We start from the raw sequence: 26703 nt of genomic DNA on the forward strand, positions 1-26703 counted from the left end.
GAGCACAACCAAGCGCTAAAAAGAAAGGCCACAATTAATAGGGTGCCAGAAAGCAACAAAACCACTTCCAGCTTCCTCGGGCCAATTACAGACACTGTGCTGTGAGAAAGGCTCCTTACGTAATATTTCCTCAATGACAAAGAAAGGGGCTTGGCTTCCCCTCCCCGGCAAACAGCAATGTTCCCACTCGTTAACATTGCGGAATAACGCCACCGCCATAAATCATCCTCCCTTGTTTTCCTTCAGCCTGCGACAGACGCTGCGGCAAAGGACCCGAACCGTCCCGGGAGCGAGCCTGGGTACTCTGCAAGCGTACGCTGCCCTCAGCATCGCTGAGCTGAGGGAAGGAAGATGGACCCCAGGTCTTCACAAAGCACCCCCCCTTGCTGACAGGGCCCCGACTTGACCGCTCTCCCGCTGAGCGGCTCGCTCCCCTTTGGTCTCAATCGCAGGACAGCCAGCCTGCGGCAATGTTTGTAAACAGCTGCTGCCCTCCCTGGGTTTCTTGGGAAGGAAAAGGAGGCGATGAAGGAGAAGGGAAAGGCCGGAGGGTTGTGAAAGAAACCCCGCCTTGGTTAATGACTGCCGTCTTCTGGAGAAGGCCCGGCGGCGAGTCTGCTCCCGGCCGGAGGGACTCACCTGCACGCCATTGAGGGAAGCGACACCCATGTAGAGGAAGACGCCGTAGAGCACAGGCATGGGAATGAACTGCGGGGGAAAGAGCAGGAGAAACGGAGTGAACAACCTCCCCATACACAACGCACCGTCAACGCGCGGCGAGGACATGACTCCTAGCCTGTGATCGACTCAAATTGCACCTGCGAGTGGACAATGCAGAGTAATAAAGCGAGCAATCCTGCTGTGTTTTGAGAGCTGCAAGAACATTTGTGTAATTACTGGAGGGCTGAGGAGCAGGGCAGAGGCCGAAGCAGCCCTGCCCTCTCCCACTTCCATTGGGACTGGGACGTCTCCCCAGGAACCGAAGGGAATGAAGCCAGCCAGTGCCAGTCAGTCATTAAATTAAAGAAGAGGTGGGGTAAACGTGTTTCAGTAAGCTTCAAACTGCTTTTCACCTCTTGGGTTTCCGGTGAGACTAGAGCAGAGGTAGAGAAGAAGAAAAGGCACCATGATCCTGTGGCATGTCCGGCTGAGTAAGCCATGGAAATCCACCCAGAAAGGCTCTTCTTGGGTCCCACCTCAGTGATGACAGTCATGAGAACCAAATCTCTGACCGCTCCATCTTTCGCTCACGTTAATCCATAACTATTCACAAATACAGGACCGTGAGTTACTTTCTTCACTGCCAGGAACCGTCCTTTAAACGTCCATTTCTGCTCCCTCAAGTGCTAAGCGCTGCCCATTCCTCCACGGTAACAACACACCCGCTCCCCAGAACGAGTAACCATCCCTCCGACCTCAAGCTTTGTGCTTGGCTCAGCGGCAAAAGCCACCGTGCGGCTGCCAAGGAGGGGGAGCACTCCTCGGCCCCACAACAAAACTGTGCACAGCCAGCGTGGCGGGACATGAATGGGAATACCTGGGCACGCACCCGACGCAGGAGCTGAGTAACGGCCTTCGTGTGATTTATTTGAACCCTAGAAGGACGGAAAGAGCCCTGCCACCGTCGCCGAAGGAAAGCCTTCGTGCAGTGACGAGCGGCTGCCACTGAACGGCAGCCGCAGCACAGCCAAGGCTCCCACGCAAGCTGCGGCCAGCACTGCTGCTGTAGGAACACGTGTCTCCCAACCCGAGCGTGTAACTCAGTAGAGAGGCAAATAACACAGCAGTTATTCAGTGTTTTATCATATTCCCCACCACTTTATTCATCATTTACTGCATCAGAAACATAGTGCCATGCATATATCCCGGGAGGCCTCGATCCCAAATGCTTGCATTTCTCTTGGGGCACATGAACACCAAAGCCATCAGGCCACGTGCCACCCGAGACCAAAGCTTCCCTGCCTACATTTTTCCCTTCTTTCCCCTGAGCCTCATTCCCTATCAACTCCTGTGAGCTTCTTCACTACGAATTCAACCTTCTGTTGGATTTATTTGCTTCCTTGAGTGAGCTGCGTTGATATTTCACATTAAAAGCCAAATGTTTTTTCCACAGCCTGTGTTCAACGGTCTGCCATCACCGCGCACTGCTGTGGGAAGGGACAGGGAGCCGGCATGTGGTTCACATAGCTGTGGGTGTCCAAGGGATTCAAAGCCCTCACTGGATCTGAGGGATCAGACAAGACAAGATAATATCTCCTCCGGCAAGTTGGGTAGGAGCCTTTCAGAGTTTAGCTTTCTAGTTCATGACATTGTTCTCTTTCCCTCCCCTTCTATTTCTTTCTGTTTTTCAAAAAAAAGAAGAAAAATGTCCAAATATTATTTCACCATTCCACGATACTTAATCCTGTAAATCATCCCTAGGTGCAAATTCACTACATTATCCTGTGAGTAGCAAGCGGCGCTTTCATTTCAGAAGATGATGTTCTTTTGGCAAAGTATTCGCTAACTACAGGGTTGCTGGCTTAGGCACGCCGAGCAAACCTGCTGCTAGCCAACAGAATTAAAAATGTATTTATAGGAAAGTGCATGTCATTCTCCTAGCAGGGCCGAGGATGTTTCTGTGGAGATCTGCCATAACTGAGCAGAAACATCAGTGACGTTCAAAACCAGCACAAACACTGCGAAACCCACAAAAGACAAAGATGAGATTATTCTGTGGATTGCCTGCTTTATTGAATTTGGGGTCGTTAGCGTTCAATTTGCCGCTGGCATGAGAAGACTTAAATGTTCTGCAATGCTTTTAGCAAAGCAGTTCTCTCGAGCAGGAGACCCTGCCACTAGAGTTTGTTAAAGGTCCTGAAACGCTGCCAGGTACTTCTTGCTGGCATGTGGGCGAGGAGCGTGCCGATTTATCCTCAGGCGTCCTCCCGCGAGGATATTCCCCATACGCGTTCTTAGGGGAAGCACAGGCGAATAATTAATGAATGAAGCAATAACAGGGGAAATAATAGACCCCAGTGGAATAGAGGAAGAGCGATCTTGCAGGGAAAGGTCACATGAACTAACAAACAGAATTATCACAATCAGGCATTAAATTAAGGGCACGGAAATGCCTGTTTGTGCAGAGGAGGAAACTGTTGCCAAGACACAAACATTTGCTAGCTGTAAAAACAACCTTAGAAATCAAGAACAGGAACACACTGACTTTGTAAAGCCACTTTCTCCACTCTATACACAGGCAGCATCATCGCTCTCTGCTTGCCTCCTCCCTTTCAGGCTCACATCTAACGGCGCCTCACGGCCCCTCTGGCTTCCAAGCTCCTCATGACCAAAAACTTCTTTGCTTTCTCTAGAAACTCTTCTCCAGACACCCGTCTGCTCCGTTGCAGAGTTAGGATGCATGGTGCCACTGTTTCAGTACCTATGGTACTGCCCTGACACCTTCTGCTCGCGCCATCGGTCTGCGGACCCATGGGGACGGGCTCCTGCAGCTGACACCTACTGTTGTGCAGGTGCTATCTTCCATGACACATGGATAAGCAGGTTTTCCAGTTTCGTTCTGATGATCCACTAAGGATCTGTTTCTCTGTGGCTACATCCAATTTCAGGCCTTGGAAAATACCTCCCCACCTAGATTAAATGGTACATTAGCAGCACATCTGCCCAGAGCCTTGGCTAAACTCACAAAAAAAAAAAAAAAAAGCAGATTAAGAAATCACATTTAATTGCGCCGCTTCCTCCAGAAACATGTTTTCCATACTGCTGAGCTGGGCGTCGCTTCTGAGCCATAAGGCATGTACTATTTTAGGAGAAGCCAGCCTAGAAGAGTTAGGCTGTAAACAAACTCAAACAAACCAAGTCTGATTGCTGTGGTGGCTTTCTTAAAAGAAGCCGGGCAAGCTGCAGGAGCCTCGCGCTGCAGAGGTGTGTGCCCTGGCAGCTGCCCCGGGCAGGGTACAGCTCTGCTACGGCAGTGGCAGTGCTCCCTAAGATTTTTGGCTAAAACCGAACCCACGGACTAGTACCATCACCTGTAGGCTCTGCTCGTTGCCACCAGTTCTCCATATTCTCTCTCAACAAAAAACGCTCCTCTCAGGGGGCCAAGCGCGTAGCCTATGAGTAAGCCCCAAACTAAGATTTTCTTCAGGTATATGTGTGAAGACGCGCACACACTCAAATAAATGCAAGTGTATTTTTTAAACCACATATCCATCTGTTAGCCTGTGTCTTCCACACAGCAGCTCCACTGCACTGCCAACCATCCTTCCGTCATGCGACCAGCAGGCTCTCAAGCTTTATCCGCAATGTATTTTCCATAAAACACAGGCACGGCAGAAGTATCAGCGTGCAAAAAAACCCAGAAACCTAACTTCATGCAAACATGGAAGAAAAACCTTAACATGGCAAAAATCAGAGCCCCCAAGACCACCAGCCCTGAACTTTGCCACTATTACTAACTAGCACACTACAACGTTATTTTTTTTCCTTCCAAAAGGTTTGTATTTAAGCTTCCTGAGAACGGTAAAACTGCATCAGTAATTCTCAGCAATCTCCTTTTCGACACTTCAGTGATGAGCTTTTTTAGTAGCATAAAAACAGCCTGACGGTTGCTGTGGCCTTACTTCGGCTGTGTGAGCAGAAGGAGGCAGGAAAGGTGACGTCCTTACCTTTAGGATGGGAGCCATGAAGACAGACACCCCGGTCAGAATGAAAACGATGACTCCAGTGACTCTCTGCTCCCTGAAACAAAATCACCGGGTGAGCAGGACGGCTTCAGCTTTCGCTCTGGTTTTGCGCCCTCTCAGAGAACTCAAAACCAACACAAAGCCTGACGACTCGGTCTCGCAGCCACATTTTCAAAGCCGACTGGCTGTTACAAGTCAACACCGTCAGACGGGTATCTTGATCTTAACCAAGCCTCATAGGCCTCTTTTTTCCAACACCAGAGCAGTGTTTGTATGCTGCCTTACCTCCGCTGTTTATGGATCAACAGAGTACTGCTACTGAGTAAGGAGGGGTGTGTTGACGTGTGAAACATTACAAACTGTTAACTAGCAATCCAAATTCTCTGCATGTCAGTACTGATGGCATGCAAACGGGTAATAAATCATTAGATCTCCACTCTTAGATTAGTAGCATATTTTGAGTCCTGGTCATAGTACTCCAGCAGATGGGTAAATGGTCCAGGCGTTTATGGGGTGCTGAACGTGCACCTTTATGGGCACCCACAGCCGCTCCCTACGTCCAGAAATACTGTCACCAGTAATATTTCAGGGTACTGAAAGGTAGGCCATTAAATTTCTATTTAGCCGCCTAAACAAGTGACGGGATTTCCAGAAGCGCGCCTATTGAAAAGCACTTCAGAGCACTTAATTAAGGCAAGCAAATACAGAAAAATTTGCTTGATTGAGTAGAGCTGATTGCTCTAGGCATGACAGGTTTACATTTTTTACCATTATGTTTGCTAATGAATGCCTGTCTGATTTCCATGGATAAGGAACTCTGCAGTAAATTCACCTCCTTTCTCAAACACTGTAAAACTGCGTCTGATCTTTAAGTGATGCGTCTGATCTGAGCCGAATAAACTTTTGAGGAGTTACGCGGGGATTTGGGCAAGAAATTGCCAGAGAAATTGGCTGCTAAATCTCACAGTGGGCTTGGAAATACAAAGAAAGCAGCACGGAACTCTTAACGACAACTTTGCCGTGTCCCATGGGCAGCAGAGCTCGCTCCGTAAAGCATTGTGTATTTTGGGGTGACTTCAACGTGCATGCCCAAAGCTGAGTGAGAAATGGTCTAAGCCCCGGTGCGAAGTTCCCTCCCTTTGCTCCCCCACGTTTGCAGAGGCTCTCCCCTGTTTCCAGGCACGCACGTAGCACAACAGTTTTCTTCCTTTTCAAGAAAGACTATTTGTGAAGGGCTGTGCCAGATAAACTGCTAACTGGATGTATCCTCTGCGGACAAAACAAGCTGTAAGGAAGCACAGCTGATCTGAAGATTTACAGCAAATCTAACAGCTATTCCCCCCTGAACCTCTGCACGCGTCCTGCCTGAAGCAAGACCATTTATAGTACAAACTCATCCTTGCAGGCTAACAAGGCGATTAAGGCCTTTCTCGTTTGACATACCTCACTCCCAAAAACTTGGGCTGTTCTCCAGGGGCTGAAGTTTCCGTCTCCATCTTCAAGCTGTCGATGTGAGCAATGGAGATCACAGTAGCAGCAACGTACCAGGGCAGACCCATAAAGGAGCATATGATCATCAGAATGGCCACCCAGAACAAATCCAGATGATATCCAGCACCTTTCTGTGAAGGGAGACAGACAACCTTCAGCTTAATTATTCTAAGTTCCTATGGAAGAGGCGGGGCTCTGGCCCAGGGGGCAGAGGCACACCAAACAAGCAGCATTTCCCCCCCCCCCAGCATCTTATGGCCAACAGAAATTGTCGTAAGAAGTAGCGGAGTAGGACACATTGCTCCTTAAAGGATCAATTACCTGCCTCCCATGGAGAAATCAGCTCTGGAAACAACAGCATACATAGTTATGCATGGAGAGCGTAGGGTAGGAGAGCAGCAGACTTGCAAGCAGTCTGGCAAAAGACCAAGTGCTTGGAGGCTGAGTTGGTACAAGCCAAGCCCTGTGACCAGTTAAATAGGTCTTCACAGAGGTACTTGACACAGCAGGCGATGAGTTAAAGACAATCAGGGAGCACCACCTTCACCAAAAAATGTTTGGCGAGATACACATCCTATCCTGTAAACAGTATAAGCAAGCTCTATCTCTCTATTTTTTGTTATATATACACACACGCACATATATATATATCTTGGTTATAATACATTTATAGTGTTCTGAAGGAGCTCTGCATTGCGTCTTACAAAACAAAAACGAAACCCCATTAAAAAGTGCTATTTTTATAATGATGTGTTCCCCTTTTTTAACTGAGGTAACGCAGAGACAAGAAACCCAACGCCCAGCCCCATCCCACCCCGCTGCTGCCTCCCTGCAGCGCGTGCAAAGAACACGACGGCCCGCTGTCACAGCACGAGACAGTTACGGCAGCAAGCGAGTTTGGAGAGGGCGAGCGGACGGAAGATCGCCTGCAAAGCAGGAGAGCGGCTTGCGACGGCGTGAGCCGTTTGCCCTGCTGCTCTGCTGCGAGCGCACAGGACTTCTTTTGACGCGGTGGGAGGCCAAGATCGGTACCTTTGTGCGCCAAGTCACCTCACCTCTGGGTAAGTGACAGTTTGGATGTGCACAGAGCTTTAAATGCTCAAGCCACCCTTCAAAACTAGCCCAAAGCCTGATTTTAGTTTTAAGCAGCTGTTGTAAAATAAATCCCAGTGTAATGACATCACGAAGCCTACCTGAAAGCAATCGCACAGAAATATGGTGCCTGCCTAAAGGTAACATTTGCCATTTGCTGTCTCAGAGCGATCTGAACTCCTACGTTTAGGTTAGGAATCAACTGCGGCATCTCGCAGTTGGGACTTCGCAACTGCTCTGGGCCCTGCTCATTGTGCCTGGTGCTCGTGGCATCTCCCTCAAGTCCCGACCCTAGGCTCTCTTGGGGAAAGCAACAGTAACAGCTGACGGGTTCATACCCTATCGAAAGGAGAAAGCTGCCCTCATTCTTTTCTCCTTTTTAAAGGCCTACAGTCTTCTATTTTTTAAATCCTTTAATGAACTAACACAGGAAATCCACCAATCTCAAGTGCCAAGAGAACTGAAGAAACAAAAGAGCCACCAAAGAAAGGGATCTTCAGAAAAACAGTAGACAAAGCTCTAAGGCTTGCTATTTTAGAGAAGGTTAACCTTTTTTAAATCCTGTTCAATTTGATTTTATTGGAAAGAACAAAAAGACCCAGGAGGGAAAGCAACCCCGCTCGTCTTAAAAAGCGCTCGTTGTTCTCCTCATACAGGCACTGCTTACCTTGGCTGGCCGGCAGCACTGGGGCAGGCACCCAGGGACACCCTGCCAATGCTTTAGCAAGCCACTAGCAGAAAAAAAACCCCATCCTTCCTTTGGCCTGCAGTAGATTTTTTGCACAGAGGTGTTTTTTGGGGCAGACAACAGGATCAGACTCGAGAACCCCCAATTAAACAAAAGCATGTGCTCACAACCATAATAAAAGAAGCGGTAATATATTTCTTATATTAAACAATACTTTGCTGGAGCATTTATACTTTGCTACTAGAAAAGTGCGCCCGGTGCTGATAGCATAACCACATTCAGTGCCTATAAGCTGAAGAGATCAGGGGCCTCTTCTTCATGGAGGAAGAACAGTGAGTGTAATCTTCCCGTGATTAAGAAAACGGTACGTCTGCTTAGTTAGGTGCAGGAGACAGACCTGAAACTGAGGCCATGTCAATGATCAGCCTCCTCCTGAGGAAGATGTGGGCACAGTATTGAATATATCTGCCCAGATCCAGATGGCAAAAAGGGATGTTCTGAGGGTGTTTTTTTTAAAACCAGCCCCATAAGACCATCAGCCAGCACTCACCACTGCACACCACGAACCTTTCCCATTCCCTGATACTCTGACTTTCTCCTCCAGGTCAGGCTCAGGGCAATCTTAAATCACATGTCGGCTGTTTAATGTCCACGGTGACCATGTGAATTGAAACAACCTCCTCTTTTTCAAGTAAAAGCTCCATTCACATTTCCAACAGCTCTCAATATAACTGATGAAGCAGATATCTAAATAATGACCCAGTGTCACCCATGTTTCGAGGGAGTCTTTACTCTCATGGGTTAGAGCACTTGAAACATGTCCCGTTAGCAGGAAGGGAGAGTCTTCTTTTACAGGAATTTAATATTTTTCAATAGACCTGACTGTGCAGGGAAAGGAAAAACCCTACAGGCATGAAAAACTGCATAGCACCGGTCTGGAAAGTTTATTTTAAAAACATTACTACATCCTAGGCTGTTATATGTCAGTGGATATAAAGCTCTTCTTTAAATAACATCCAACTGTGGCTATGCCCTTGGTATGTCCCAAATCTCTTCTGCTCATTGCTTGTGTTTTGCAGCACTGTACAGCCAACGCAGCTGTCGTACTCGGGCCACCTCTGGCCATACCCACCACAGGGGAGGCCCTGCAATCTCCCCGACACCCCAAAACCTCCTTCAGAGCAGCTGACAGCCACACCGACTTGCCATGCCCGCTCAGGGACGGCCACGACGCAGAGACCTCCTTCTGCCGGTGGCTGGGAACATCCACCAGCGATCGTCTTGCATGATAATCGCAGTAACAGGCGCTTGCCAGATCCAGAGAAGCTTTGCTCGTTGTGTTAAGGTGAGAGAGATTTTGGGTTGGATGCAATAACAGAGTGCTGTGCAAATTAAAAGTAGGTCCCAGCTCGGGTTAAAGCAGAGCTCCTGAGCGAGGGGGCCCTTCCAAGCTTACAGCAAGCCTGAGCTCCCAGAAATGGGCGCACTCTGCAGATCTGTGCATGACCTGGTGGACCCACTCTGGTCACCCTCGTTTTCCTTTCCATGCTGATGCATCAGATTCATAAAGTATCCCCTTACAGTCTATGACGGAAGATCAGGAAGAAAGCTGACCACAATCACAGCGCAACTTTCTCTCCCTAAAACCATCAGCACATGATAGGGAATAGGGCCGTGACTTTGAGGGAGGAAGGTAGGAGGAGGAAAATTAGGTGTTAAGAGTCATTTGATGCTAGAGGAGAGGTTTGAGTTAGCTGGACTTGAGCCTAGGACTATTTACTCTAGAGAACTGGAGTGTGAACGGCCATTCGGAGGCACCAGCACTATGAAACCCCAGCAGTTTTGCACACCAGCTGTAAGGCAGCAAGCGATCAGACCCTTCTGCTGGCCCCAATCATCTTCCTGAATGCCTTGTTGAAAAAAAATGCCAGAAAGAACATCTGCCAAGCTTCTCACTGGAAAGCATCCTATCCTTCCTAGGTGTACCTTGACATCAGACCTGGGGACTTATTTTTTAGGGAATGAATAGTTTTGGTAGCGTGCATAGCTGTATTTCCTGGGCGTAGTGGACAGTATGCATTAACCCTACACAAGCAAACATCAGGAATGACAGACATCAACCAGTTCTGACTGCGTTTCATTTAATGATTTCTTACCTCCAGCTGGAAAAGCAGAGCGTGCCAGATGGATGCTTGAAGGAGACAAGCATGTAACATGATGTTTGTGGATAGATGCGCACCCTCTTTCCTTTTCTAATTCTTCAAATGGCAGAGTCTCGCAGAATTACCAAGGCAAAGGGCACCTCTGGGGTCAGGGCTAGCAGATTCTGAAATTAACTTTATCCAACCCTCTGCTAAGGTAGACAGTGCGACTACCACGAATAGAGTTGCAGGGGCAGCGAGGTTCTGAAGGCAGCTAGATGTTGTTTACATCGGTGTTCTTGGTAAGACAAGCTTTGACTACCTATACTTAGAAGTTGCCTTTGTCATTCTCCAGTGTTTACGGTGGAGAGTGAAGCTCTGGCAAGGAGAGATCCAAATACTGTAAAGTTTTTCAGAAACTTTTTGGTTTTATGTTGACATGAAAAGGGGTTTTAAACAAAACTGCCTCTCAAAGGAGGGCTGCTCTAATTTCTTCTGGTTCTAGCCATGTCTTTGCCAGATGAGCAGTGGGTAGGACGCAATGGGTCTAAGTCCTTTCCTTCCCCTAGACGGGAAGGGATAGTTGCCTGGTTTTGTGAAATCCCACTGTTCCTGGCACGGGACCTGTTTGCGAAGGAAAAGGGAGGAGCAACCCCAAAGCTTCTCATGTGGGAATCCTTCAGGCTGCACAATGGCGAAGCCAATCAAAATTAGTGCTTACTGAACGTGACATTGCGACTTGGCCCTGCACAGGGTTCTTGCTTTAGGAGGAAGGCAAACGCTGTTTGCGCAACACTCAAGATCTTCAACTGAATCAGTGTTTTTCCCGGCAAAAACTCTACGCTAGCCAACAAAACAAATACTGCTGTTCAACACCAGCAATGGCGTTTCTGAGGTGACATGTACATTCAACACCGCCTCGGGCCCTCCTCCACCTCTAGCACAGGAAAAGCAGCGGGCAGGCTCTCTGCACGCGTGCAAGACACGAAGCACACCCACCTTGAGCTTGTGCTCCTTCCTGTTGACGATGACGGCTGTGATCTGCTGGTCCATGAAGATGAGGATAGTCACCAGCAGTGCAGGGATGGCTGCTGCCAGGTACACCCACCACGGGTTCCCTCCAAAAGGTGGGATAAACCAACCCCTCTCGGGACTGGTTGGCTTTTAAGGGCAAGGAAAAGGAAGTTTGTATTAGAGCAGCAATATAGGAGCGATGATATCCTAAATACACTTGCACACCCAGCAGTGGGGCTACAGGGAGACACTTGAGGTGTGCAACAATTTCATCCTTCCCATTAACAGCAACAAAAGGTTTCAAGTATGGAGGCAGGATTTAGGAGATAAATCAGCCAGCCAAATGACGTTAACAAAAAGAGAATCATCCGAGTAAACCGGTTCTTTCCAGATAGCTGACTACTCTCCTGCTTCGAGGGCAAGTCATTTGATACAGGGCAGATGGGTGGAAAAGGGAACCTCTTCCAAAGGCCACCCAACAAGCTGACAAAGACGTACCTTGAATTCACTTGGCACAATCAGTTTTGGTGTGTCCACACCTACCAGGGCATCTATTCCACAGAAAATCAAAATGGACAAGATTATGGCAAAGTCACTGATGAGCTTCCGGGCCTGAAACAGAAGTTGATATCGTAAGAGTAGTTAGCACTATGAAACACCATTTCACCCATGCTTGAGTTTCTACGTGATACTCCAGGCTCGCGTTTGGTGGCAATACAAGCTCATCGTTTCTTCATTTGTAGAAACAAAGGTGTGCATTGTCACGTCTGGTGCCATTTGCCTAATGTGCCTTGGTACTTCATTGTGTTGTCTGAAAGCCAAACAATTAAGCCTAAAAGGAAGTATAGAAACAAACCTAAGGAAAACGAAAACTGCTTTTCTAATAGACTCCCACATTAATTCTTCAAGGCATTCTCACTGGTGTTATGTTCAACAGCAGCCAGCAACCACTGGTATGGGAACCTAGTTCCTCTGCAGCAGTGTCTGAAGAGAGCTTTCAGGATCAGCTTTCCATTTTAATAGATATTGAACATTTACAGATAAACCTAAAAAAATCATGGCTTTTTTAGACAATATTTTTTAGACAATATTTTTTAGAAAATATTTTCTCCTGTTTCTCTTGCGATCTCTGGTTCTCTAAGGTCCATATATTCATGTTTTTCTATGCAAGGCCAGAGACGGCGTTTTTGACACGAGTCAAGCTCCTTGTGTTATCACAGGACTCCCAAGGTGTGTGGCTTTAACAAAAAATACTGTGTTAACCCCAGACTCCATTCTATAATTATGACTCATTTTGCAATGCAAATTAATTGAAAAAATGGGAAAGGGTAGAAATGGTATTTTACACCAGACAATGGAAACAGTCACAAACTTCCCTCTAGAAGATGGCAAGACCCAAACTTCCCCGACAGATGAGATGTTCTGTACCACTGACAGACATTACATTGCTTTCTGTGCAAGTAATAAATCAACCTGAACAGGCAGGGAAACAAACTAGGCTTCTCAGCTGAATCCTCAACGTGCCCTAAGAGTGCAACTCTACTGAGCAGGACAACTTAAAGCTGCCACCGGTCAAGACCCAAAATTTAAAGGGGCAGGACCCACTGTGCTTGTCTGTAACTGTGTGATCTTTTCAGAGCTGTTGTTCCTTCCAGGTTTCCTGGGTTCACATGGTTACAGATAAATTGAGCTGCATTCCAGCCCGGATGGAATTTGTTTCCTTTTTATTAAAAATAATAGAGGTTCAGTTGTAACACAGCAGAACAGTAAACATCCATGCAGGACAAATCCCCGCGTGTCAGAATGCCAAAACCGGGGGGGCAGGTCTCAGAGAGAAACGTGGCTTTGGTACACACGGAAGCCGCCAGCTCCCACGTGTTTTGTGGTAACTTGAGCTGGGGAGACAAAACAAGCAGATGCACCTGAGAGGTGCACATAAGCTGGCTGAAAGTACGAGCAATACCTTGTAGGAGCTAAGTACAAGATCTGCGTACGTACATATCTAAGTACGAGCAATGTTATTTAAACCAATGCAGAGGTTTTTCAGGTCATCCTTATTTTGCATCTGATCCTCAGAGAAGAAAGGGAATTTCTGCTTTAGGTCCTACCGTAACAGGTAGACCAGACGTACTGTAGTCGACTTCAACATTTTTGCATCGATTTCTGAGTATTTCAAACGCAATGTGGTAACGTCAAAGATGCGCCTCCGTTATCCTGTCCTATACGGACAGCTCGCTTACACGCTTTTACTCAGCGACAAAGCAAAGGGCTTCTTTTGTCTGCCCCAAATACTCCCTCTGGCTATAAGCAGGGAGAGTTTTGACACAACAATTAATGGCCCCTTTTGGTCTTTGATCTCTGCAGAACGGCCATGCATCCCACCCCAGAGTCAGTGGATCACAGTAAGCTGCGTATCTGAAACGGAAAATGGCCAGCTGAAGCCACGTACGCCTGAAGGCCTCTTCTGATATCTTAAGGCTGATAAACTACATCACTGTGTATCTCAGCGTGGAAGTGTTGTCATCAGTATCTTTAAAATCCCTGCCACATCCCCATGACAGATTATGGCTCATTTTGGCTCTTCTGCTGCCTTAACCGTGCCCTTCAGAAACACCGAGAGAGTAAAGCTAAGCAATCCTACACACACCTTGGTTAACCAGTACCCCTGTTCCTCAACCAGCGCAACCCGGCTCCCCTGCAAAGCATTTCTGCCTGTGTGGGTGACAGCTATACCAAAAGGAAGGCTGATCTTTGCACTCTGAAAAAAGTGAAGAAACGGACTGCTAGGCTGAAAGGAGATACTTACAGTGGTTGGAAAATAGCGACTGGTCTTGAATTTCTTCAGGGCCATGGAGCAGGTGTAAGTGCCAAAAAAGAGGATGAAAGACATGAGGGTGATGTCAGGGACATACCCACAGTTGTTGCCCACAAGCTGTCCTCCGTATTTCAAGCATTCCTCCTTTGTCAGAGATGACCAGTCAATGGTGGTGTTGTACTGCAGAAGAAGAGAGAACATTTCCATAAAGCTGTGCCCGTGCAAACAGTGCTCACGCTAGGACAGGAACGGGGACAGAGCATCAGGAAAAACACTGTGAGGAAAAGGCAGGCACGGAGCAGAGGCTAAAAATCCCTGCGCTTGTGTGCAGACGGAATGGATTTTAACCCGGACAGAGGATGGTACTACCTGGGAACTGGAACTAAGGACAGCCTGGGCTTCAGAAAGAAGACAGAGATCTTTTGACCTCTGCTGTGGCCTGCCAGACACACTCCGCATTTTCTCCAGCGGAAAGGCAACGTCGAAAACCTCACACAGAAGCTGGAGCGGCCTGAGACCAACCGCTCCCCACTGCTTGCTCACTGCAAGCAACACCAAACCCGAACGTGCTTCTCTCGGATCAAGACCAGCACAGTTTCCACAGCACAAAATCTCCCTCCTTGTCCTTTCTAGAAACAAGGCTTGAGCTCGCCTAATGCCCGCTGGAGGCTTCTGCACACACGGCGCCGCGCCACACCGCCGTTACTGGGTGTCCTGAGATGCTCCGAGCACCTCCACCACGCAGCGCCAACCGCCCCGGGCTAAGGGACGGGTGCTACGCTGGTGAAGGCTGAGTAACCTCGCACAGGGGACAGCCCTGCTGCCGAACGAGCTGATCTGGTCTTGCGGTGCACACAGAGTTCAGCTCTGGGATCCTCCTATCCTGTGGAAGCCGTCAGTTTATCGGTGCCCGCGGAACACTAGACATGCAAAGAAAAAACCGACGCATACTGGAAATATTAAATGTTAATTGTGCTCCTCCACACAGCTGGAGTTACCAAAATCCCCTCTGTTTCACAGACCAGCAGTCAGAAGGATGCTGAGGTTCGGTTTCCCCCTCTGCTCTGCCCCCGCAGACCCAGGGCACCCCAGCGTGCCCTCCCCAGGGCACTGAAGCAGCGCAGCGGCAGAGCAGGACTCTGCTGAGCTGGTAAAACCTGCCTGGAGCTGCAGAAATGCCCTAGAGCACCAGCTCACCTGCTGGGACTGAACCCAACACCCCCAAATACAATGGTTTCCCTTGATTTCAACAAGAGCTGAGGGTCTCTTCCCCACGGTCTTGCCAAATAAGAACCTGCAGTTGAACTTCCTTTAATTGCTTCCATTCTCATTTGAATAGCTCGTTACTAATGACCGCAATGGCCAGACAGGGAGGCACTATTTGGGTTTCCACTCCGACTGTGGAACCCAGAACCACACAGGACATGTTAGACGATCATCTGCTTTTCCCCTCTCTGCCCTGCATAATTCATGCAGGGACAAGGACAGAACAAATGCAAACGCACCAGAGGCCACAAATATAAAGGTGCACGTAGCAGCAAGGTCGCGGGGCTATTCCAGGTGTGCACAGAGAGCACTCACTGGCTGAGGGGAGGGGGGGAATGGAGAGCGGATATGCTAACACCAGGAAAAACTTGAAGGATTTTCAGGTACCTACAAAATTCTGTCAGTCTGGGGAGTTCTAGAATGGCACTGTCTCTGCTCCTCCTTTTCTGCATGAAAACCCTAAGGAAGGAAACCACAGTCCTGGGAACCGTGACATCAGAGAGAAAGATTATTTTAAAATATCTCAAAATTAATAAATCCATAGAGAGGAAAGAGTATTTTACACCAAATAATTAAGTTTTAGTGAACTTATCACAAATGTGGCCATAGACTAATTCAGACCAACAAGCACTTTACCCCAAAAAGGATGTTCTTCCGGCAAAAGCACAAGGCACAAAATATCCTTTTGTTTATAAGTGACATTTTTGAGTAGGAACGCCCCCCCCCCCCCGGCTTATACCAGGAATCTTGAAAATATATAAGGTACTTGCTGAAGGCAAAAGGTTCATGGCCTCATGTTGCATCTGTTAGTATCTTGTTCGTATGTGTACACTGAAAAATACATCACATCATAAGCATCCACACTGGGTGCTTATAAAGTTCTGGTCTGAAGCTGCACGTAAAGAACTACAGCTTCCTCAGCAAATGTTGCGAATCCCAAGAGCTGACCTGAGGCATGATTTTGCTGACACTGATGGCAGAGGGGTAAAAAAAACATCAGCAAAACCCCAGCTCTGTGCAGCTGTTTGGCAAAGTGCCGCCACACTTGCTCTCTCAGCACCGCCTCTCTCCGCGGCATCAAGCAGCAGCGCTTTGTCCCTCCTCGAGAGGATCTCTGCAGACCTGCTCTGACTGCTAACTTCGGGACGGTAACAGAGGGGAGGGTGAACGTGACTTTCAAAGCAGGGAGATAAACTAAAATGCAAATATTTGGGGGCATATTTTACATTCTGCCATTTTGCACCTACAGAAATAAGCACCTGAGAGTGTTCAAGAGGTAAGATTACCACGTGGGGTATCAGAGAGCAGAAAGAGGGCATCTCTCTTCTTTGGGAGACCCCTCAATGTGATCCTGCTTCACCCTCCTGCCAACTGCCTGGCAAGATTTGTACCGGGGCTGCTCTTCCCATTCCCAAAATCCTTGTTCCCAGACACTTGTTTTGCTTTGAAACTCTACAGCATCCAAAAAGGGGCCTGGAAACAGACGTAAGCTCTGCACCCTGGGCTGGACCCCTTGGTGGGGACCAGGGCTGAGGCAGAGCACCCTATCCAGTTTTGGGGAGGAGGGCTGAGATGACTGTTCCAAGAAAGGAGAGTCTGCAAATGCAACTCCTTGGGTTGTTTTCATGTCTTGAGGCCTCAGTTCAGTTCTCTGCTTTCCTCTTAGGCTTGTCCCCCTTCTCCTGAGACTGGCAGTCAAATGCTAAACCCACAAAACCCAAGCAGAGTTGTTCCCGTTAATGGAAGAGAAAGTGGCAACGGGCCACTGACGGGCGGGTGGAGGCATCCTGACGGCTGGCATTGTATCGGAGCTGGGGGCTGTTCATCACCTCCCCAGGCGTTATTTTCTGTGGCGGGCAGCTGAACAAGGAGGCCCTCATCTCCCGCCCTTCTAGAGGCAGCCAACTCAGATGCTCAGGGACCACAGCCAGCCGATGGCAGAGGGGCAGCGAAGAAGGCAAGGAGCAGTAAAGGGCGCACGAGGTGCAGCCTGACTGTTGGGAGACCTCGGCTGCTATTTCTTCACCCTGTGACCGGTCCCCTCAGGGACCTTGGGCAATGCTCTTGCCTTCAGGTTCATGTCTCGCGCTCCTAGTGCCTGCAGACAGCGTGCCCAGCTCGGAAACCATTCCCTTTCTGCTGGGTCACTTGATGCCACACAAGAGTAGTCACCACATGAAAAGAAACACAGACATGTAGGATCTATATTCTTCAGCAGAAAGTGGTCATTCTGTGTCTCAACTTACTTCCCCTGCATCAAACACAAACGTATCTGATGCCATCAAGCTCCGTATCTTTCTCCTCGTCATCCAAAGCTCACCACCAGAGTGAAATGTGGAAACACCAGGGTTAGCTACAGGAGCATCAAAGCACGGGATGGAAGTAGGACCTTCCAAAGGAAGGGCCGGCCACAACACTCCTACCATTACCGCCCTGGACACAAGGATCTGACTAATCCCCCGCGAGAACCATTTGCATCCTGCCAACACAGAGAGGTCAGACTGCAAGAAAAGGGGACGCTATTAGCAGGTAATTGATATTATGGAATTGTGCACGCGGTATTCCGTACGCAGGGCTACGCGAAGTCCCTGGGGCACCGAGCGAGCATGCCAAAAGGAGCAGTGTCACGGGCAATGGGGGAGAGCCTGCGTGAGGGTGTTCTTCATGCCATCAACTCCTGCTCTGTTGGCACAGGGCAGCCAAACGCACCGCACTTACAGACTTCAAAGACCGCATGATCCCTGCCCTCCGAAGGGCACTTACCGTCTCAGCAGAGGAATGGAACAGCTCATTGGCCGACGGCACCGTTGTCCTGTTAAATAACGAGCTATTAACTGCAAGAGATAAAGGAATACTGTGAGCGTGGTGCCGAAGCAGCCAGGAAGAAAAGCAAATTTCAACTATTAAATCATTTAACGCCATCAAACTGTTTGCAATCTCTTTGCTCAAGTAAAGTCAGTCAAAAGTATTGCCCCAGAGAGACTCAAAAGCAATCATCAATCACTTAAAAAATGGAAAGAAAAGGCTAAGTGAAATATAATTCAAACCTAACCGGATTTTTGGAGTTCGTAGTAAAAAAATTACAGAGAAACAGACAGACAATATAATATTTCATGGTTTTGCAATATTTTTCTAATGATTTCTGCATTAAAACAAATATCCACAGAATGCTCCTAATTATTAATTTAAAATGAATGCGCAACCCCAAAGACATCTAGAAAAGCAAAATGCATTTCAAATCCAGCACAAACACATTTTTTGAGTTAATAAATAAAAAGATAAAGAGTAATTGAATTCAACAGGATGGAGATAATTTGTTTGAAGAATGGGGCAGCATTCACGGTGACAATGACACATGTTTTCCTTTTGTTTTCATGGGATTAGAAATGATTTATTTGAAATTTCATTGAGAAATGCAATCCTCCCTGAAAATAGGCCTGCCAACTACGTCCTCATGTTTTGTTTAGGTCTTAACGTGCACTTCTATGGCTGATAAGAATATTTAAGTTGTATTAAAATATCACCTAGCTCACATTTGTTTAGCTGGATAAACAGTAAGTGCATTTCTCTTTTATACCAGTGAAATCATACTAGGGTCTAAGTAAGTAGTAGAACATCTTCATATGTAGGCAGTCTTTGCCAGGCGCTAGACAAGTAAGATCTCACGACTCTTGCCAAGACACAGGTTTTGCCGTGCCTCAAAGCATGACGGCAGTTTTTGCTGGCAGCATCTTCCTCGCGATGGCAGGGATCTCTCTGGAAAGGCCAGGCCTGGGAACGCCTGCACAACCCGCGTGGGCAGCCTGCTCCTAAACCCCGAGGGCAGGGAGCGCCGCGCTGCGAGGACGGAGCTGAGCCTGCAAAACCACGCGATGCTTTTCTGGAGAGGTCAGTTTGAGAAGAGATAGTAAATGTTTCTCAGAGTGCTTCACGTTCTCTTTCTAGCATCTCCAATCATGTCCAAACCCCCTTGGTAGGCTTGACAGATAAGGTAAAAGGCCTTTTGGATGGAGGAGCTTGTCCTCTCTGAGCAGAAACACGCCAGGCGGTCGCTTCAACAAGCATCTTCGTGCTGTCACATCACTACCCAAAAACTGCACGGAGCAGGGAGCAGCGAGCTGCGATCTTCTAGACCCCCAGTCCCCCCGCTGCGCTGTCGAGCCCCCTCGGCATCCAAGCGCACTGCCCTGACGCTTGCCTTTTGGCTTATCCGTTGCTACACGGACGCTATTGCTCCTGCAGGTGGACGGAGCGTGGGTCTGGCCGCTGGTGTTGCCTTTTAACGTCTTGACCCACGTAATAAAACGATGCGTGTTAGCTCAGAGACGCAGTTTGGAAATGGAAGGATCAAAGGCAAGTCCCCATGGGACACACCAAGTAATTACTGCCAGAGCACACACAAATCCTGTTGGTGATTTCAAAGGTATTATTTTAAGGTCCCACAGAAAGCATGGTGGGGCTGGACAGATGCTGCTCCCCAGCAGCACCAGAAAAGGCCCCTGCGAGTGGGAGTGTGGGCAGAGCCTGGAGCAGAAAGTGAGCAATGCAAGCTAACGGCTGGTGCTAAAACTCTGGAGCCAGATCTTAACGACACAGAGATGAAAACCAACAGTAAAAAGCCTGAATCAGAGTATGAGGGAAAAAGAGCCAGCTTCACCTGTGGCGTGACAAAAATCAATAAAGCTTTACCTGTTCGTTCTTTGGGGAAAAAACCCACAGAAATCTCCCCCGCTGCCTAACGCAACCCCCGACAGCTTCTCAACCACTGCTTACGACACCCCAGCAGCAGCTGACTTTATCTGCACTGGAGGAAAAGCCCCGGGAAATAAGTACATGCTACCACATCACGCTTTGTTTCCCAGAACCTGGCACCCCCTTTTGCTCATCTGCCATGTGCATTTTTCAACTCCATTTCCCGATGCAAACTTCCAGGGAGGACAGCATAAAGGATAGCTGACATCCTAACACTCTCTTGGTACCTGCTTACCCACCTGCTGCTGCAAGACCTTTGCAGCCTCTACTTTGCCACCTTATATAGGGCTTTAAAAAAATGCAGGACATGGAGAATAAGGCCACCTACATTTAATGAGCAAAATGTTACAGACTGACTCCCACTGCACGGCTCTAAGCATTTGTACACAGAGCAAGGCGCTATCTTTCAAAATGAGCAAACTCAGAAAGGCTCAGAAAGCCTCTGGCTTAAACCCTGTCCCGGCTGTGGCTCACTACTTTGCTGCTGATTTACTGTTGCGTGGCAAGAGAGGAAACCTCTGCAACTGTGATGAGCAGCTCATGGGGAAACCTGCTTATTTAGGGAGCAGGAACTAAATCTGTGCCATCTTTTGCTCATGGATGCTGTCAGGGTTTATGCACAGACACAGCTATACAGACACATGCATTTATCGGTGTGTTCCAGCCCTGCGGAAGGCCAAGCTGTCAGAGTCGTGCCTGACATGCTAGCAGCTATTTAACAGGCCGCTTGTTCCTCTGGAAAATTCCTTGCTTCTGTGCATCACATCCACTGTGGAAGGACACACCACCAAGCAAGGGATGAGAACAGCCAAAGGACCCAGCCAGCGCCACTTGCTCCGCCAATACTGGAAGCCCAGCACTTGCTGCTTGACACGCAGAAACCTCCAATTACTTGTTTTGAGCTTGTCACGGACTGAGCTTAAATATGGGATCGCTCTGTTCGCTGCTCCGTTCCCAGGCAGTTTGCCGTTTCCAATCTTCGCCCTCAACTTCGGCAGCTTCTGAAGCTCTGGCCTTCGTGCCTGAGGTGTAGATCTGCGCAGGAGAGCTTGGTGCGGCTGGAGCCAAGTCCCAGAGGGTTACTGGACGTATTGCTGTCAGCACCTCCGGTACTATCTGGTGACTCTTACTGGAGGTTTATTCAATGCTACTTGAAAAACTACGGAAGAAGCATTTGGAGATGATGACGATAAGGTCGGCTTTACCCTCTGAAACAAACGTCTGGAGAAGAGGCAAATCAGCTGAAAAGAGAACCGTGGCAGCGAGGGTTTGTGAACTTTATCAAACCACATATGCTGATCCTCCCTCCGCTTGCTTACAAAGGTGAAGACCAGCGTTGTATTTCCCGGCACAAATCTCTTGTGAAGCAACATGTGGGCTTCCTCCACAGGCTCCATTTCCTCTGCACACTCCAGCCGGACCACCACGTTTGCCCAGGGCACTGGGTCTGCGCCGCAGGCGTTTAGATGGGGAGCAGAGACTTTCAATTTGGCATTGACCATTCCCCATCGTCCTAACTCCGAAAAAGAAAACACCCTGCCATTGAAATGGAAGCAGAACCGGACCACCATCCAAGTGTTTGCGGAGATCCTACCTTGAATAACTCCTGTAAGCACACAGCTCCTAGGGACCCAGTTCCTAACACTTTTTGCCCAGAGGCAGCCAGCAGCAACCAGAAGCTTTTCCAGTTTGACAGGTAAGTCGAGATAACCTGAAGTTTACTTTGAGCACAAACCAAGTTTCTTACTCTCTCCTCATTGTTTGAAGGATCCTAGGAGTGGTCACAGCTTCCCGAATGGTACGAGCCAGTGCAATTGTGTTTGTATTTGAGTTTTGCAACCTTTTGTTCCCAGCTGTGTTGCCAGATCTATACGTATGCTGGCTACACCTGCCTTGCAGCCCACGCTCTAGTGACAGGCTCAGCTTTCGGATGTACTTCCCTTCTGCTCTAGCAAGGAACTGCTCATGCTTTCGCACTCATACACGCAGCCAGGAGGTGGAAAACTGCCCATGTTTGGGTAACACCCTGAATAAACCCAGCTCCTGCACTTGATGAAAGGGCACAGTGGATACCAGGAGTGACCTGAGCACCACCGCAGTGACCTGGCCACCCCTTTGGCCCCTTCACAGACTTCTCAGAGGAACACCATTCAGAATTAACAGCCCCAGAGATTCAAGGAGGCAAGCGGACAGAGACAGCTTGTCCACCGGTAATGACGCTGACATGAGGAGGCCCAGGAAGGTTAGCTATAAAGTCATTCCAGTTGGCACGCAGGGTGAAATTCACCCCTCAGCTTCAAAATATGGCTAAGATAGGATATCTGAAGACAACTGATAAAGAAGGATTAACCTACCTGTTTATTACCTGGACTGCAGCACAATAGAAAAAAAGGAAGCAAACGCAATCTCCTGTGTGCAAATTGAAGAGCTAATTAAAAATTCTCTTACCTGGGTCTGATGGTTCACAGGCACAAGAGTAATGCGTGATATAGTCCACCTTGAACTCGGAGTTGATCGGGTAATGATCTGCCAGCTTGATCATCTTCTTGAAAGCATCGTAAATGAAGATGAAGCTAATAAGGGAGGAGAAACCTTCTTCGGTGAAGCGGGTGAAGTACTTGACCAGGAAGCTGGCGTCAGTAGCGACAAGGATGAGACACTGGAAGGCTGACCAAAGGCCGATCCAGAGACGAAACTCCAGGTAGTCAAAACCGTTGTCTCTGCAACAAGACAGGGGTGGCAGGAAGAGAAAATACCGGGGTTAGATAAATCCACACGGGATGGTGACTTCCCAGTGAGAAGTGGCGAAGGCACAGCCTCGGGGACCTGTGCTCATTTAGACTCAAAGAGAACGTTACCAGGAGCCAAGCTCTCGGTTTTCAGCCAGTCAACTCCATGAATTTATGTGGTGCAGTTCATTAGCCGAGGTTGCAGAAAAGCATACAGAAGTGATCAGTCTTGCTTACGCCTACACTAACAAATGTTACCAGTGAATTCAAGCTCTTTCTAGGCTTCCCAGTAAAAACCCTCCCTTGGCAAACACACACGGAGCTGTAAGGGCCCAAACATCCAGCTGTCCAGTCCAAGAGTAGCTCAATGCTTCCCGCCAGCTGAAGATGTAACCACAGTTTACAAACCTCCTTCAGAAAAGCGATCTCCTGCCAAGCCTCACACTCAAGAGCCTGCATTTCCATCTCGCGGGCCCTTGCACTATCTGCACACATCAAAATACCAGCAGGAGAAGATCAAGAAGTACAAAGCAGATGACGACGAACCCCGGTGCCAGGATGTGGAGGGTCTGGAGAACCATGGAGCGAACTGCATCATTCCTTCCTGGGAAGTCTGTTTGCCCCTTGTTTGCTTCTCGAGGCTGCCGTGCCCTGATGGCGTAGAGTCCAAAGGCAGGCTTTTAGGACCGAACAAAAGCAAAAAGCAAGCACCAGAGCAGATAAGGCCCCACCGGGGAGGTTATGGCCGGCTCTGGGGAAGGGTGTGGGGGTGCCCATCTTCCCTGGAAGCCAGGAGCCCTGCAGTGTTGAAGGACAGAGGAGGAAGGGCAGTTCTCTGGGAAGTCTCAGAGCCAAGGCTCTAACAGTGTCAGAAAGCTCTGGGGAAGGGATGGGGCCAAGGATTTTATCCCTTCCTTCCCCCATCAAGCGTTGTAAGAAAAACTGGACATCTCCCCCTGCAAGGCTGACTTTAAACAAAAAGCAGCAAAAGCCGTCTTCAAGACACCTTAGAAATGCAGGCTAGACCAGATAACCACCCACAGCTCTAAAACATAGTAGCAGAAAAGCACCTTCAAGTCTCCCTCCAAGGCACGAGGAAGAAGGAGACCGCTGGATTGCCCTGCACCACAATCCCTCCAGGCCTGCTCATGGTGAAACGACAGGCGTCGGTCAGCATCAGCTCCTCCAGAGAGCCACACGTGCCTTGGAGAGGTTTTAGCTCAGTGGCAATGCCCTTGGTAGTGTGTTTCCAACCTGGCAACACTGGATGCCTTCAGAGCTGCCTACAGGCTGGTCCCACCGCAGATGGTCTCCCTCAGGCCTTGCGTAGTAATAGCGAAAGATGTCCTTGCGTCTCCCATGTACCTGTTTTTACACATTATTTCCAGGTAGATATGGTGTGCTGTTACACACCTCTACCCTCTGTGGGCATTCACCCACAGGCGGCAAACTCTGCAGCAAGTTTGCTCGCCGCTCCCCAAGCACCCACCACCACCAGAAATCCTGGCTGGGGACAGAGGGAGAGAGAGAGACCGGAGAGAAAGAGATGGGAGAGAAATCAGAGGGGCTCGAGGGCAATTTTCTAGGGCATGGTATAAAACTGCAGAGTAGAGAACAAAAGCGCACCTCAACAGGGGGAACTGCAACCTTGCGATTCTAAAATGGGAGGAAAGGCTGCAGACCCGGCAAGGTGCCAGTTAAAAGCTTGCTGCTGGGCAGCGTCATGCATTTCCACAAGGATCCTGGGTTGGATGTCAGGTAGCTTCAGATAGGGTCAAGCACGGGCATTCAAACCAAGTCTCTGCAAAGCTTTCTCCTTATTGCAGACAAACATCTCAGGGAGGGCAGCAGCCTTCTCACACCGAGAGTCTGACCTGGAAGTGGGGTAAGCAGCAAGGAAGAAACAAAGTGATGATTCAGAAAAAGAGAAGGGGAAGAAAAAAAATAATGAAAGGCCCCAGTGAAATATCCGGGGCCATTGCCTCAGAGGGCAGGAGCTGCCATCCATCTGACCAAGTGAGTGGAGAAGATGGATGGCAGAAACCCAGATGGCATCCTGACTGCACACCACTGAAGGACTTCAAAAGGCCTTAAACTATTGGGGTTTTTTTACCCCTTAAAGTCCTGCCGCACTTCTGAAGCTCTCAAAGCAAGTGAAAAAGCACAGGACATCTCGTATATGCAGTACAACAGGCTAAGTACTTCTGCTGTGATTCGTTTTCTTTCTGAGGACTCTGCAGGGGAAACTTTCCCAACAGCCTGCTCCTGTGGCTGGAAGGCAGGAGGGCTGGGGTCCTGCTTTCCTGGGGAGCCCAGTGCCTCACCTCCCGCTGCTCCAGCTCGCAAACCCAGGCTCGTTTCACAGCAGGCACTGGAGAGGCTCTGCATTGCAGCAGAACTCACCGGCCAGGATGTGAGCTGACCCGGGGTGTCCTGTAGCATTGACCCACCCTGCTGGCAACGCGGCCAACGCCGCTTCTGCAGGCACCCAAAGCTAGATGCGTGGCCAGGTACACAAGGCTTTTTCAGATATCTCTCCATACACACACACACACACACACAGAGAGAGTCAAACTTTAAATGAATCAGTAGATGGGAAGTCTTTCTAATTTTGCTCCCAGCGGGGAACAGGGTGTTGTGAATATGAACAACCACAAATGCATTATTGAAAAATCACAGTACTTGATTCCAATTTCCTTGTGAGAAAGACTCCCTCGAAAAATCCTGCCATTCTACTCCGGCAGGTTGTTAGGACAATAGCTTTTATAACCGGCACCTCCTCCTTGGGTTAAAAATAACCACCTTCTCCCTCTCAAAACTGTACAAAGTGTTTTTCCACCTTGCTTTTCTCCTTCTGTGTGCTGCACCTGGGCTTTGACCTGACCGCCAGATGCAAACAGCTATAGCACATCTATTCCTCATTTTATTCATTTATTCCAGTCCAAGAAAGAGAAGAAAGGTGCCCCCCTCTTGCTCTGCTGCGGAGCTCTCACCAGTCAGCTGCTTACAGTTCCCCTCCCGGGGCTAGTCTGATTTTCTGTCCATTAGTTCCAGCCTCCATCCCTCCCTGCCTGTGCTCCAGTGCGGGGGGAAGAGAGAGGCTCAAAGCCTGTCTCCTCTGCCTTTCTTCGGCAGGACTGAGCAGACCGTGCCGAGGAGGGCGGCGGTCCCAGGGCCAGGCAGGAGGGGACAGGTTGGAAGGCGCACGTCATCTCTCCCCACAGCATCCTCGACTCCAGGATGAGCTTCTCCCCAGCTTGACATGAACACGGCTCTGTCTAACAGCAGTCAGAGCGCACTGTGAGGCCATTCAGGCTTCAAACCTGACAGTACTGATTATAAAATAACACCAACTTCGACAACACGGCGGGAGAACCAGACCCCGCCTGTTTCATCCTGCCCTGCACTGTTTTCACACACGCGGCCACGAGTTTTATCAAGTGAGTTAAGTAACCAAATGAAAGCATCTCACTCCAAAAGAGTCCAGCCTAACAGTGGCTATGTGGGATCACATGTAAATGTACTGCCTGCCTTAGCAGAAGCTCTGTACCTCAAAAGACTTCTCCGGCATGTAGGATATTCACAGGAAAGACATGATTATATGCTCTCAATTATTTTTGAGTAACTACCCACAGAGATTAAATATAATGAGGAAGGAGATACAATTAAACAACCAAACATACACCGTGTCTCCTGCCTTATTGCAACCTGCAGCCATGTTCAGCTTAATAATTCAATAGACCTCTCCTAAAAATAACCACCAATGCCAAGGAGCTGTTCCACATCACAGGTGACTGCTTTTAAAAGAAAGCCTAGTAACGCCTTAACTCCAGAAGCTCTTGGTTTTGCGTACTGAAACGCAAGTCTTTCGCAACTTGCAATGCTGTGAACACTCCCTCACGGGGGAAGGGAGGGCTACAAGTCATTTGGGGCGTTTTCTGCAAAACCTGAAATCATCTCCTTGCAAAACACCACCCAAACTATCAGCAGTCCTACACGTAAAATCATGAATGAACATACATGTAAAATC

General features: G+C 48.7%; 1 protein-coding gene across 10 annotated transcripts in view; it reads right to left on the minus strand.

Moving 5' to 3' along the window:
* SLC4A4 (solute carrier family 4 member 4) overlaps positions 1–26703 on the minus strand; it is a 228342-nt gene that overhangs the window by 11569 nt on the left and 190070 nt on the right. For 8 of the 10 annotated variants that reach the window (XM_075089980.1, XM_075089983.1, XM_075089985.1 and 5 more), the window contains exons 14-21: positions 22393–22664; positions 17956–18026; positions 13918–14106; positions 11610–11723; positions 11097–11258; positions 6129–6307; positions 4668–4740; positions 640–708 (exon numbers count right to left, since the gene is read on the minus strand). In XM_075089980.1, coding sequence (XP_074946081.1) covers positions 640–708; positions 4668–4740; positions 6129–6307; positions 11097–11258; positions 11610–11723; positions 13918–14106; positions 17956–18026; positions 22393–22664 — 1129 coding nt within the window. Of the gene's footprint in view, positions 1–639; positions 709–2720; positions 2954–4667; positions 4741–6128; positions 6308–11096; positions 11259–11609; positions 11724–13917; positions 14107–17955; positions 18027–22392; positions 22665–26703 lie in introns of those variants that run through there. The other 2 variants (XM_075089988.1, XM_075089987.1) reach the window with 2 other exon arrangements.

Source organism: Phalacrocorax aristotelis, chromosome 4, assembly GCF_949628215.1.
Source record: "Phalacrocorax aristotelis chromosome 4, bGulAri2.1, whole genome shotgun sequence".
Lineage (NCBI taxonomy): Eukaryota > Metazoa > Chordata > Aves > Suliformes > Phalacrocoracidae > Phalacrocorax > Phalacrocorax aristotelis.